We start from the raw sequence: 13,332 nt of genomic DNA, 5'->3' as shown, positions 1-13,332 counted from the left end.
CTTGAAAAACCAAAATTCCATCAGATGTTAAGACTTTAGCAAAAAAAGCTGTTCTAAAATCTTACCCAATTGTTTTTACTAAATGTTTTCGGATTTACAATATGCTTAAGAATGGGAGTGTCTCAGGATGTGTCCAGAGGTCTCGCTGACTTTCGTTCGGCCCTGTTTTTGTTAGATCAGAGCATGTCCTCTTTTCTTTTTGATTGGCGCTTTTTTCGGGCGGTCCCGAGGCCGGTCATTGAGGTGGTAACAGAGCATACACCAAACACTGTCCTCTGGAGTCATCTGTACACCACTGCTGCTCCTGAACGCCCGGAGCCCGCACGATCCTACAGAATAGAAATGACATCACTGCATTAATGCAATCAACATCAATAAAAATGCAATACACAAGATACTGTATTGACGAATTGAATATTTTGATCATAGTTGGTTATCAGATGTATTGTCTTAAAATGTCTTGGACTTGATTTGATGGTTATGTTGTGCCCCCTACAGGATATGATCAGTACTGCAAGGTCATCTGAGATGTCAAATCACCTATCAGAAAGTAAGCCGTAACACTGAGGCAGAGGACGATGAGGAAGATGGTGCCGGGACCCACGTCCACCAGTGTACATGCGTTTGGACACGCGCAGGGACTCTTCACCCAGATCTGCAGAGGTGCGTCCACGCTGAAGCTCTGGATGTGTGTGATGGACTCATTCACACTGCACTGGTAATGGACTACAGTATGAGGTTCACTGTGAGAATAAACTGAGACAGAAATATGACGTCATAAAACACTTTCAGAATAACACGCCCTCTGTTGACTCAAGTGTTCATCATTATAGAGGTCCAGGTGTGCCATTTCAAACACATTACATCATTTTTAAGAGCCCTTCTTTATTTCGTTTTTTAAGCCAATAATATTATTACTTGTCAAAGACGATGACAATAGAGGGAAGGACAGTGAGAGATATTTATAAAAAATAAATGAACATTAAAGGTTCTTTCTGGGCTGTGTGGTTCCATAAAGCAAACGTCAAACGTTTTCGTTGTAAGGCTCCCTTTGTGTAGTGTCGTGTGCATCACTTTGTGCCCCCCCCCAAATAAAGACTTATGATCTTAAACTTAAAAATGTTCATTAAACGAAAAACATATACAATTATACAAAACTTTTTTTGGTTGGTTTCTGGCTAAATTTATGATACATTTCCATACTTTATAAAATGTCACAAAAACTGTGGTCCCCCGGATCCATCTAGTGTCCCCCACTGCCCTAAAGAATCGTTTTACATTCACACAACTGTTCTTTGGCAGTGGAAAACTCGTTTACAAGAGGTGAGAAAGAAATTGTTACTTTAAGAAGCTTTTCTTTGGGGATCACTGCACCTTTATTTATTCAGTGTCTTTAGTATTATTGGTCCATTTTTCTCGAAGAAAACGTCTATCCCAAAGAAATGTCCTTTTAGCATTTAGATAGAAATAAAGACACAAATCAAATATGTCAAGTGCTTAGTCTATAATACCTCTTTTTTAAATGTTGTAAGAATTTGGTAAAACACTAAATAAAGTCATCATAAAAATGTCTTTATCATTGAGTTCATGAGTGTTTGGTCATCCAGAGATTGAGACTTACTGTAATAGGACACAGTGAGAATCTCCTCTGAATCATTATAGCTGAATGTATTGCCCTCGTGTCGGCCGTAGTTCATATAGTGATTCATCAATCTGCTGTCCTGATGAAACCTTAAAAAAAGTAATTCCATTTCACTTTTCAATAACATTAGGTCTCATTCAGTTGCGTCAAAGATTACAAATAATAAATATGACGAATGAGTTGATGATTAAAGCACACAATGCACATGGACAGAGCACATCTGTTTACTTCTGTTTCTCACTGCTCTGCAATTTAATGAACATGAACGAGTAATACTCATAATCATATAAAATTGTGCGTTGAGTGTGTGTACAGGTGTAGCCTCTATTATAGGGACTAAATGAACAAGTGTGTGTGTGAATCAGCAGTGACCTCATGAATCAAAACTTTATTTGAAAATGAAAAAATGTGGAAAGTTTGGGTTTGGTTTAAAGAGTAAATATTTTGTGAATTTTTGTAAGGTCCAACTTTGGTTTATGGAGTGTCCAACATCAAATTAACGTACAAACAATGTGTAAAACCACTTTCGTTTTCTAATAATAGGCAGTTATTATTACCTTACTTCTCCAGTGACTCTCAAATGATTCATCTGTCTAAGCCCCTCCTTTCTGTCAGCCTACTCCGATCTGATTGGTCAGATGGTCTAGTCTGCTGTGATTGGTCTACCGCGGGCAGTGTCGCAAATGGAACACAGGCGGGCATTACACCGAGTGACGCAAATCTGACGCGGAACTGAAATGAGAACGACAGACGACTCGTTCGCGTGATTCAGAGTCGACTCGTTTTTTCCCCAAGCCAATAACTGTTATTCGTTCACTTTCGGCTTTACAACTTGGCAGACTGCTTACATTCACACACAGCAACATTACACACTGCATGAAATGTCATTTGAAAGGACATTGTGATAGTTACTCTTTAAGAACGAGGTTAAAAGTATGGAAGATAACATTACGTCAGTAAATAAAAAATATGTAAAATATGTACAGTAAGTCTAATGTAAGTAGATACCCAAACAAACGCGTGTGTATTAAATGTTGCAATTTGAAGTATGAAGTTTGATTCATAGATTCAAACTTCAAATAACTTTTTTCACATAGTAAAGAGCAACTTGCAAAACAACGAGCAGAACCATAAATTGGATCTGTGCAACTTTCATTAGTCATTAGTATATTTCGAGTGTTGTGAACTCGCCGTGTAATGACACATGCAGCGACATCAGTGCAGTCTGTGACAGAGAAGTCTTCCGGCTCAGAGAACGGCACACACGGGCTGAAGGACACGAGCACTTCCGTGTTTCCCGGTGGCGCGGCGGGTGTCACGGGTTCGAGTCGCTGTAAGAAACCGTCCTCACCCGCCACTGATCCCAGATCAACGATTCCCGAACCGTCCCGCATCAGACATTTACACCGATTCACTTTAATACAGCCGCTCCGCTTCACTTCAGATGGAGGAATCGCAGTTATGACGCTTAATATCAGAGAAGGAAGATAAAACGCAGTCAGGACGGAGAGAAACATTGCGCACGTCCACCAGTTAACACTTTAGCTAACACACAGGTGATAATAACACACCAACGTGTCAGATTCAAGCACAACATAGCAAAAGTGTTTACAGCCTAAAAATATTAAAGCATTTCAAGAAATAAATGTGAATGTTTACGCTTTCTAAAATTATTATTTGTCATAAAGGCTACATATAAACAATAATGTTATTTTGTGTCATATTTGCTTTTAATTTCGAATAGAACATTAAGCCTATAGCGCAACTATTTAAATGATGTGGGAGCACATTGTGTTTTTGTGTTTTTTTGCAGGTGTAGAGACACACCTGCTGACGGAACGCGGTAGTTTAGTGAAACACGACTGACTTGATCGGTCTCATTAACACTCAGTAACTTTACAGTCTGTGTGTGTAGTTTTGGACATTTGCAGCTCGTGGGATCACACAGATTCAGACCTACAACAATCAAAACCGTAAGTGTTCAATCTGAATTAACAACATTACGTACTGACAAGACAGATACACACGTATAAATATACATTCTTTGAACGCTTAAAAAGGCTGACTTTGGTCGCCTATTTAAAATTGTTTTAATATCTATATGCCTGTTTGAAACAGACAGACTGTACATCCAGCTATAATGTCATTTTTCATTTTGTCCTAAAATACTTTTTTTCATTTTGTATCCTACACGGAACATCTGGATGTTTAATCAAACCTGAATTAAAACGTGCATTAAAAGCAAAAATGTGTTTGTACTCTGTAAAATAAACATTGTATGTAATATAAAGATTTCTTTAATTATTTATAAGAGCAGAACACACATGAGTACTCTATGTATCAGTAATAAAATACAGTGACACGAGTAATGTTTTATAATGTGTGTGTGTGCGTGAGATGTCGCAGCGGAGCAGATCGTCCAGCAGGCGGCGCCAGTGGGCGTGGCTGATGTCACGCTGGACTCTGTTGGGTGTTTTTGAGATTGATGAAGAGCATGAGTTTTATGAGCTCACCCGTATGATGAAGAGCGGTCTTTCCACTGCAGTACAGAACACCCCCGATGACCCAGCATCTGTGAGTAACGTCTGTGTTCTATAATGTGCCTTTTTGCATAAATCGGATGTCACGAAACACATTTCATATCCACAGAATGAACTTTCATCTGATGATTTCATCAAAGAAGAAACTGATATGCACGAGGTATGATTGGGATTCTTTCCGTTTAACTGAGAGCTCCGTCGAGATTCTATAGTGTCATATAAATTAAATTACTCAAATAAACCCGTAAAGCTGCAACAGACAAAACACTCGGTCACGTGCTCTCGTAGATGTACCACAGAGTGTTTTCTGGACACTGTTGGCTGTGCATTTTAATCCATGTTTTTTTCCAGGATTTTCTGATGCAAACGTTTGCTGGTCCTGCGTTTGCCAACCTGCGTCGTTCTGTGAACATCAGAGAGGAAGAGTATGAGACTTCACTGGCCTCACCTGAACCGTACCTGCAGTTTATCAGCAACTCCAAGAGCAAAGCCGACTTCTTCATCACGTGTGTTCTTCTGTCATTCAGATTGATCTCCCATCATCACAAACCACTCACGTTGATAACTGATAACTGTGTCCTGTTCGCTACAGGCATGACAGAAGATTCTTCCTGAAAACACAGAATAAAAGAGAAATCAACTTTCTCGTGTCCAACTTAAGAATTTATTTAGAGCACCTTCACAAATACCCCCATTCACTGCTGGTGAAAATACTGGGTAAGACATGACTCTTCAGTCCTCATATATGATAACATTAACATGAGAAATAAAGTCTCAATTGCAAGATAGAAAAGTACAGAAAATAGAGGTTTTAGAAAATCTGTAAATGCACAAATGCTGTTTTGAGTTTTTGAACCCCATTATTTATAAAAATACTACAGATCTATTATATTGTTTAATGTCATTTCTAGGTGTGCATCGGCTTATTTCAGGCAAAACAAAGGTGAATATGTATAGATTTGTACTTTTCTTCGTAGAATGTATCATGTAGTGTAAACCTTTAAAAATGAACATGACATCTGATTAATTTTCAGAAATATTTTATTGTGATGCAAAGTGTCTTCTATCCTGATGTGAGGGTCATGGCCAGGTAAAAAAACGTTTCACAAATAAAACTTCTGTCATCATTTATTCACCCTCTTGTCATTTCAAACCTGTACGACTCTTTTTTTCTGCAGAACACGAAAGAAGATATTTTGACGAATGTTGTTAACCGGCCCCCATTCACTTGCATTGGTTTTGCGCCCATACAATAGAAGTGAATGAGGTCCAGTGCTGTTCGGTTACCAACTTTCTTCAAAATATCTTCTTTTGTGTTCTGCGGAAGAAAGAAAGTCATACAGGTTTGAAATGACAAGAGGCTGAATAAATGAATGACAGAATTTTTGGGTGAACTATCACTTTTTCATATAGTTTCGTCTACATTTTTCTACACCGTTTCTTAAGATCCTGATTATATTCTAATCCCATCGCGTGTTTTTACAGGTATGACATCAAAGGTTGTGAGGTGGGCCGTTGGACAGATCCCACTCCTAAGAAAGAGGAAGCAATAGTTATTTTAAAGGACATGAACTTCGAGGGACAGCACATCACTCTTGGTAAGAGAACATTTAATAAGTCATTTAGTTAAAATTCTGTCATCATTTACTTACCTTCGAGTTGTTCCAAATGTGTATATATTTCTTTATTTTGATGAACACAGAGAAAGATATTTGGAAGAATGGTTATAACCAAACAGATCTCAACACCCATTGACTCCCAAAGTAGGAAAAAACAATGGTAGTCAAAAGTGCCCCAGAACTGTTTGCTGTCCTACATTCTTCAAAATATCTTCTTTTGTGTTCAACTCAACAAAACAAAATGACAAAGTAATTTTTCCTACTATGGGAGTCAAAGGGAGAAAAGATCTGTTTGGTTATAAGCATTCTTCCAAATATCTTTCTCTGTGTTCATCAGAACAAAGACATTTAGAGACATTTGGAACAACTCGAAGGTGAGTAAATGAGGACAGAATTTTAATATTTGTGTGAAGTATCACTTTAAAACGAGGCATGAGTCATGAGTGCTTTACTCACATTTAACTATCACCCAGCGACAGGTAACTGTATGATGTCACTAATTATTCTGTATTGTTATATTCATTTGAAATGATTAGTTAAAACTGTCTGATGTGTTTCTAGGTATGATCAAGTGAAATGGTTGTGTTTGCAGGAGAACAGAGCTCCTGGTTGGTTCGACAGGTGGAGATTGACGCAGCTTTTCTCCGCTCGATGAACGTGCTGGACTACAGTCTTCTGTTAGCTCACCAGCCGCTACATAAAGACGAGGTGGATCAGAAACATCATCTCGCCAATCTTGTTTGCCGCACTGCCATGTAAGTGTTGGTTGAAGGACAACCAGAAGAGTCCAAAAATAACTCCTGAGAAAACGTACAGCTCACGGATGCAATCATACAATAAAACTGTTTGGTATGATTTTTGATAAGGTTGTATAAGTTTGTCACTCATGAAAATGGAAATATTATACACTGAGTTGCCAAATCTTTTAGGTTTTTTGATTTGTGCATCTTTACATCAATGCATGCTGATATGATCGTGATGGCGTTCTGTCTTCTGTGTAGATCTCTGGATCAGAACCTCCCCACTCATGCTCGCTCATTCAGCAGCTGTTCAGAAGAGAGAGACTCTCACACGCTGGTGTCTCAACGTGAAACAGCAGAAGAAGTTCAGTTACATCACCAGCACGAAGTTCATTCTCAGGACCCTCAGCAGGTACAGACGCAGAACAGGAGACTGCTGCCGGACTTCAGAAACCCTCTTCACGTGATCGATGGACCTCACTCCAGATATTTTGTGGGCATTATAGATATTTTCACAGAATATGGATTCAAAAAGAAGCTTGAGAATCTATGGAAGAGGATTAAGTATCCGAGGCACACGTTTTCCACAGTAAGCCCCTCTGCTTACTCTTTGAGATTGGTTCAGTGGGTTGAAAAGCACACAAAGTAGGATTCTAACACCGTGTCTACACCGGACGCGACGAGACGCGACAAAAGACAACAGAAACTCATTGGAACCCATTATAGTTTTACATTTTGTCCACACTGGATGCGGAAACACTGGATGTGAAACAAGAAACTAATGTTAATACCGTAGAGATTGATAACTGTACAATTGTTGTTGACTACCTGATCAATTTAATTTAGCTGATATTTTTTCATATCTGAAATCAATCAATTTGGCTTTTAATCCACTGTTTGTGTTTAAAAGTGTTGCATTTGATCAAAGTCTTATATTATTTTTAATGATTCTTTTTTATTTATTTTTATAACTGTTTATACGGTTGCCAGCATCAGTTTACAATGTTTTAAATAAAACAAATACAAATTTGTATTCATATTTTAATGCATTTCACTTTCTGAACGCATGCTATGCAGATTCATGAAAGCATTGACACCTCAAAATTTACTTAAAAATATCGTTCACGCTTCGAGGTCCTGAAGTCCGTCTTTTTGGGCTAGGATGACTAGTATAAATAATAATTATTGTATTAATTTGTTTAATATTGCTTATTATTTAAATCCTAACAAATGGCTTTTACTTAATAAATGTTTATTTAAGTTTGTCCGTGTCACGTTCTCTTCACGCAGCGCAGCGCATAACTATCAGCATGTGACGTTGAAGTATCGCGAGAAAATGCTTCTAAAAACAATAAATCGCTGTTACAAACTTAGTTTGAATATCAGGTACCATTCCTTTGGAGTTAATACATTCAAGAGATTATATTTTTAGTCACACATGTCGCCGGTGAGACAAAAAACGTTCCGGAATTTTCAACGAAGTCCAATAGAAGCTTGAGCATTTGAGCCACCAAGCGCCACCTGGAGGAATAACTCCGTCACAACAACACAAGGAACGCAGTACTAAAATGTGAAAGACACACATTGGCGTCTGCGGAGGGCCTGATGCCGCGGGGATTCGCTTCTTTCACCGCACATTAACAACATGGATTTCAACGTGAGGAAACTCGCCGCAGATGCTGGAATATTCTTCTCTCGGGCTGTGCAGGTGGGGATCGACGTTATTTCTTCTGTGTGCTGTGATAAATACACGAGTTTAAACTGGTAACTGTATGACGGGCTGATGTGTAGTGCGTGACTGTATTCAACACCCGCCTCTGCGTTCACACCAAACATCCGTGTGTTTTCTTACATCACATCACACATGAGCCTTTATAGCAGAATCACACACAGATTCGTATACGTGTGGACAGAGGAGCGTTTACTGCGTGTCCAAACATTAACGTGAAAAGTGTACACAGATACTGTGAAATTGTTTGTTTAATGTAAATCAACAGCTGTTAGTAAGGATGTATTCGTGACTTGTTGACGTGTTGCACTGGTGGACGAATAACTGTTCAAGTGTTACAACAGTTAGGAATATTGTTACATTGTCACATGTGATTTATTGTGAAGTGTGACAGATTGTTGATGATTCTTTGCTGCAGTTTACAGAAGAGAAACTGGGACAGGCGGAAAGAACCGAACTGGATGCTCATTTTGAAAATCTTCTGTCCAGAGCGGACTGTACCAAAAACTGGACTGAGAAGATCTACGGACAGACTGAAGTTCTGCTTCAACCAAATCCAGGTGAGCACTTGACGTGTTGTCATCTTGCCTCGAGATCTTTATAGAGCTTGTTAGTCGACGTCACGCCGCGTTGAATGTCGCGCCATCTTGGGAGGATCGCTGCTGGTGTGTTCAATGCAGTGTTTTGTTTTTCTTGTTTGATTAGGAAATATAACTGTGGTAGGTCAGTCTTGCTGTGTTAAAAACGGCAATAGCATTACGCAGAGTCGTTCAGGGAAAGCCCCTGGTTCTTTCACTTTCGATTTCTCCATGTATCATACAAAACAAGTAACGGTACCTATCAAAACAATAACAGCAGTGGAGTATGATCCTCCCAAGATGGCGGTGCCACTGCAACAAGCAACATAGGGAGTGACGTCAGCTTCACATTCTCTATTAAATGTGCTAGTTTGAAATGTGCTATGGGTTATGTTGGGGTTATATGATTTTATGATGCAGTAAGCATACACATTACTCGTAAGATATTCATATAAACATGTTGTCAGAACAGGTGCCGATGTTATCAATCACAAAAGCATCATGGTTGTAAGCTTTCATGTTTGTTTGCATTGGTGTATTTGCGTTGTTTGTTTAAGTGAACGGTTTGTTTCTCTGGCAGGTGCTCGTATCGAAGAGTTCCTGTATGAGAAACTGGAGCGGAAGGTTCCGCCTCGGGCCACTAATGGAGAGATATTAGGACAGTATATGCTGGAGGCTGGAAAGGAGTTTGGAGCGGACACTCCGTACGGTAAAAGATCGCAACCTGATCTGCTCATATACATGAATGATTTAATTTCTCACTACATTCACCTGGAATCTGTTGGGTTTTGGCGTCAGGTTTTAGCACGGATATGTCTAGGAGACTTGCATATGGTGCAGATCTCAGTGATTGTAGATTTTCAGTTTGTGTAGAAAGAGGCTGCCAAGATGAATGACTTTGAGTTTCTCTGTGAGGGTAAAGCAGAATAAACGCTGCAGTGTTTAACACAAATCTATTGATTTGATTTGAAATGTTCCCCTCCTAATTGAATTCAACCCTCGTGGAAAGAGCATCTGCATGTTTTAAACCTTTAAACTGCTTTTGTGGACATTACACTCCAACTCGATCTGCTTCAGCGGTTTCACACAAGTTTTTAAGGTCAGGACGCACCGGAGATGTCACAGTTTGTCAGCAGGATTCGATTGATTTGAGCTTTTTTGCTGCAGGCTCTGTGGAAACGGCCAAACCAATTCATCTCAATGCAGTTTCCCATCAGAGATCAATAGCATCTGTTCAGAGGTCACAGACGTCTCTGATGTCATATCCTGTCCAGCGTTCATCTCATAACCTTCAGTAGATATACAGAGATGTTTATGTTGTTGGGCCTCTTATTATGAATATTATAATCTTTAAAAATGATCATGTTGCGACAAGCCTTTTCTTACTTTCAGGACATTTTACTTTGACTTTTATTTTTATGCTGGCGTGAGAAAGCCAACATACTGATGTTTCACTTCATTGATTTCTGGTGTCTCAGGTGTGTTTTAATAGTGTCAGCAGTAAATGAATAAGTGGAACATTTCAACAAAACATTTAGTTGTCTGTAGATGGGACACCAAAGTAAAAAGAAGAACAAAACCTCTCCATTGTCTTTGTATGGATGTCAAAGGTCGTTTGTCTATTCTAACTTCTTGGTTCAAAGTCATCTGTAGCTTTGCAGAAATAAAAAACACTTCATCATGGCCACGTTGTGTCTTGTCGTGAGGATGATTGTGTTTTTCTGATGAATTAACATTTAGGGTTGAGTTGGTTGAGTTCATCCATAATTATTATGCTAAAAATAGTCTAAATAAATTATTTGGTTTGATTTGAATTGTTGTTTACTTTAGTACAAGAAATAATCGAGTGTCTCTTGACCATGTGATATTCTCTGGCTTGAAATCAGTTGAGAATCACTGAAATGAGAATAGATCTGTGGAAACTCAATGACTGTTTGTGTGTTCTGCGTGAAGTGCACTTAGTGCTTTTAAAAGCTTCATTATTGTCTCGTGACGGGCACGATGCTTTCAGACTCTTCTGTGAGTGCAGGAAACGGACACTTGATGGTTATCTTGGCATTCAAGGGCTTTTAAATGTACAGATAAGAAACATTTAGTACAAATATGTTGACCTGGACAATTCACATATTTGCTTATTTAATTAGTGAGACAAATATTACAAACAATTCAACGTTCTTATTTTTATAGTTTTCTATAAATGCTTAGTTAGTTAGTTGGGGCATTCTCACGAAACCACTGAAACGTCAAGGCATTAAAGATTTTGGTTATAAAAATATAATTCGGCAACACAAAAGAGTATCATAAAAAAGCTTTAACATAGGAATGAATTATTTATGGGTTTTATTGCTTTGTCTGCTGATTACCGATTACATTACCGTAACACATCCTGTTTTGTCTGAGTGAATTATGTGTAATTCTAACAACTATTGAATGTTTTATATGTTCTCAAATGACAAAAAAACGGACAGAATATTCATTAATAATAAAAATGAAGAAATAGTGGGGGGGAATGTAGTGTCCATGACTTATATTCTCATCCTCCGTAACGATTTTAAAGGACTGTTTAGACACAAATATATTTGGGTCAAAGACGTTCAGATGTCCCCATCAAAAAAAATGTACAAAAGTGATTCTTATTTTATAGTCCTGGCTTGTGATGAAATCTCTTTATTTCTCTCCGTCCGTCCGTCCGTCGTCGTGGCTCGCGCTGTAGCTTTAATGTGACTCATCTTTCGTTTTTTTCTGGTGTAGGAAGCACCTTGATACAAGTGGCCGACTGCCAGAGAAGACTGGGCGGCGCTGAGCGAGAGTTTCTGCAGACCTCGTCCATCAGTTTCCTCACACCCCTGAGGAACTTTCTGGAGGGCGACTGGAGAACCATTTCAGTGAGTTCAACTCATCAGTCATGAGAGATCTGCCGCTGTGATTCTGATGCTTGGGTGTTCTGTCCACCTCACAGAAAGAGCGCAAGCTCCTGGAGAATCTGCGTTTGGATCTGGACGCCTGTAAAGCTCGTCTTAAGAAGGCCAAAGCTGCCGAGACCAAAGCCGCTGTAAGACCACGTTTCGTTTTTTGTCACTGTCCTCTTCTCATGTCCAGGGAATCCTAATGAATTGACAGATTCTGGCTTTTATTACAATTCCACAAGTTTATTATTCCTTCAGTGAGAGAAAATCTTCTATATACACACATCGAGTATTCAATCCTGTGAAGATCTGAGGGAAAGATTTATGCGAGCGCGCTCTTCTGAATGTGAACGGGTACTGGAAGTCTAACCCGGCTCACTGGCTGTAGTTTAGTGTGTTTCTTTGATGTGTATCTGAACTAACCGTGTGTTTTTGTTTTAACCTTCACAGTGTGAGGGAGAAGTGAGTATCACACAGACTTTCCCTCATGTTCACAACATTACTTTCTGCTTTTTTTGTTTTTTTTAGAGGAACCACAAAGCAGAATCTATGAGAGTATATTATGAAAACACCGCACGCATCTGTAACGTGAAGTACATCAAAATACTTCATGCGTATCTCATTTCAGTCAAAACTTGTTATCTTTCTCGCATAAAGCAATCCCAGAATGCATTGCAACAAGTGAAAGACTTTCATATTCACTGTCATTGTGTGGGTTTCATTTGCATGTACGCAGGTCTACACAGTTTTTTGTTTTATTTTGCTTTTCTAAAAGATCGAAGGTCAGATATAATACGATATATTATAGAAGGTCCTGTAGATTTGAAACTGAGCTGACAGATGATTTTTCTGATCTTTGAATCTTTTATTCGGTTGCATGGCAGAATGATACTTTTGTCTGTGAATTCAATTTTTCACCGGTGATGTGTGTGTTGTTTGGTGTTTGTTTAAGTGTGTGTTTGTTAACAGCGTTCGACATGATGTGGGTTTTAAAGCGAGTTTGTGTGTTTCAGGCTGTTCCTGACTTTCAAGAGACCCGACCACGAAACTATGTGCTGTCTGCTAGTGCATCTGCGGTAAGAGCACCTTACAGTCTTCACTGTCTGACACGCACACACGTGTTACCTTTCTGCTATTAATGTTAATGAGACAGGTGATCTATCTCTCCGTATGATTCATAATGATGTCATACTGTTGTAATTCTCTGTGTGGTTTTGTCATGTTGTGATGAGCTCATATTGTGTGTGTGTGTCTCTCTGTCTATCAGCTCTGGCACGAGGAGCTAAATAAAGTGAGTGACATCACTGACCCCGCCCTCCATTCTCATAAGAAACTGTTCTCATTACTGTGGTACAATCATGTTACAATGCAAAACATCCTCTACATTTATTTCACCACAACACAGCTTTTTGTATTAGAGTTGCAGTGAAACAATAACTTACGTAAAATCTCCTCTCTCTCTCTCTCTCTCTCTCTCTCTCTCTCTGTCTCTGTCTCTGTCTCTGTCTCTCTCTCTCTCTCTCTCTCTCTCTCTCTCTCTCTCTCTCTCTCTCTCTCTCTCTCTCTCTCTCTCTCTCT

The 13,332-nt window shown here is 39.1% G+C and overlaps 3 protein-coding genes across 7 annotated transcripts in view; 2 read left to right on the top strand and 1 right to left on the bottom strand.

Annotated features, from left to right (window-relative positions):
- Nucleotides 1-171: 171 nt before the first annotated feature.
- Nucleotides 172-3,159, bottom strand: LOC130567826 (uncharacterized). The gene is made up of 4 exons (XM_057356266.1): nt 2,834-3,159; nt 1,622-1,731; nt 541-756; nt 172-329 (listed from the first exon to the last, which is right to left on the bottom strand). The coding sequence occupies exons 1-4, from the start codon at nt 3,157-3,159 to the stop codon at nt 172-174; spliced, it is 810 nt and encodes a 269-aa protein (XP_057212249.1).
- On the top strand, nt 2,859-7,771 carry LOC130567824 (phosphatidylinositol 4-phosphate 5-kinase-like protein 1). 2 transcript variants are annotated; one of them, XM_057356263.1, is made up of 11 exons: nt 2,859-3,198; nt 3,456-3,615; nt 4,040-4,216; nt 4,292-4,342; nt 4,534-4,688; nt 4,775-4,899; nt 5,094-5,125; nt 5,217-5,272; nt 5,668-5,780; nt 6,394-6,556; nt 6,803-7,771. In XM_057356263.1, the coding sequence occupies exons 3-11, from the start codon at nt 4,040-4,042 to the stop codon at nt 7,188-7,190; spliced, it is 1,260 nt and encodes a 419-aa protein (XP_057212246.1). In that variant the 5' UTR covers nt 2,859-3,198; nt 3,456-3,615; the 3' UTR covers nt 7,191-7,771. The 2 variants fall into 2 exon arrangements, with proteins under 2 accessions (XP_057212246.1, XP_057212247.1); XM_057356264.1 differs by lacking the exons at nt 2,859-3,198; nt 6,803-7,771 and adding an exon at nt 6,139-6,175 and having other exon boundaries at nt 3,499-3,615; nt 6,394-6,540.
- A 324-nt stretch (nt 7,772-8,095) lies between these two features.
- sh3glb2a (SH3-domain GRB2-like endophilin B2a) overlaps nt 8,096-13,332 on the top strand; it is a 12,222-nt gene continuing 6,985 nt past the window's right edge. The window contains exons 1-8 of one of the 4 annotated variants that reach the window (XM_057356478.1): nt 8,097-8,249; nt 8,689-8,830; nt 9,429-9,557; nt 11,600-11,733; nt 11,808-11,900; nt 12,205-12,216; nt 12,768-12,830; nt 13,022-13,045. In XM_057356478.1, coding sequence (XP_057212461.1) covers nt 8,187-8,249; nt 8,689-8,830; nt 9,429-9,557; nt 11,600-11,733; nt 11,808-11,900; nt 12,205-12,216; nt 12,768-12,830; nt 13,022-13,045 — 660 coding nt within the window. In that variant the 5' untranslated portion in view covers nt 8,097-8,186. Of the gene's footprint in view, nt 8,250-8,688; nt 8,831-9,428; nt 9,558-11,599; nt 11,734-11,807; nt 11,901-12,204; nt 12,217-12,767; nt 12,831-13,021; nt 13,046-13,332 lie in introns of all 4 variants that reach the window. The other 3 variants (XM_057356480.1, XM_057356479.1, XM_057356481.1) reach the window with 3 other exon arrangements.

The sequence above is a fragment of the Triplophysa rosa genome, linkage group LG17 (assembly GCF_024868665.1).
Source record: "Triplophysa rosa linkage group LG17, Trosa_1v2, whole genome shotgun sequence".
Lineage (NCBI taxonomy): Eukaryota > Metazoa > Chordata > Actinopteri > Cypriniformes > Nemacheilidae > Triplophysa > Triplophysa rosa.
Note: the sequence above shows the minus strand (reverse complement) of the source record. Positions and strands in the feature narration are given on the sequence as shown.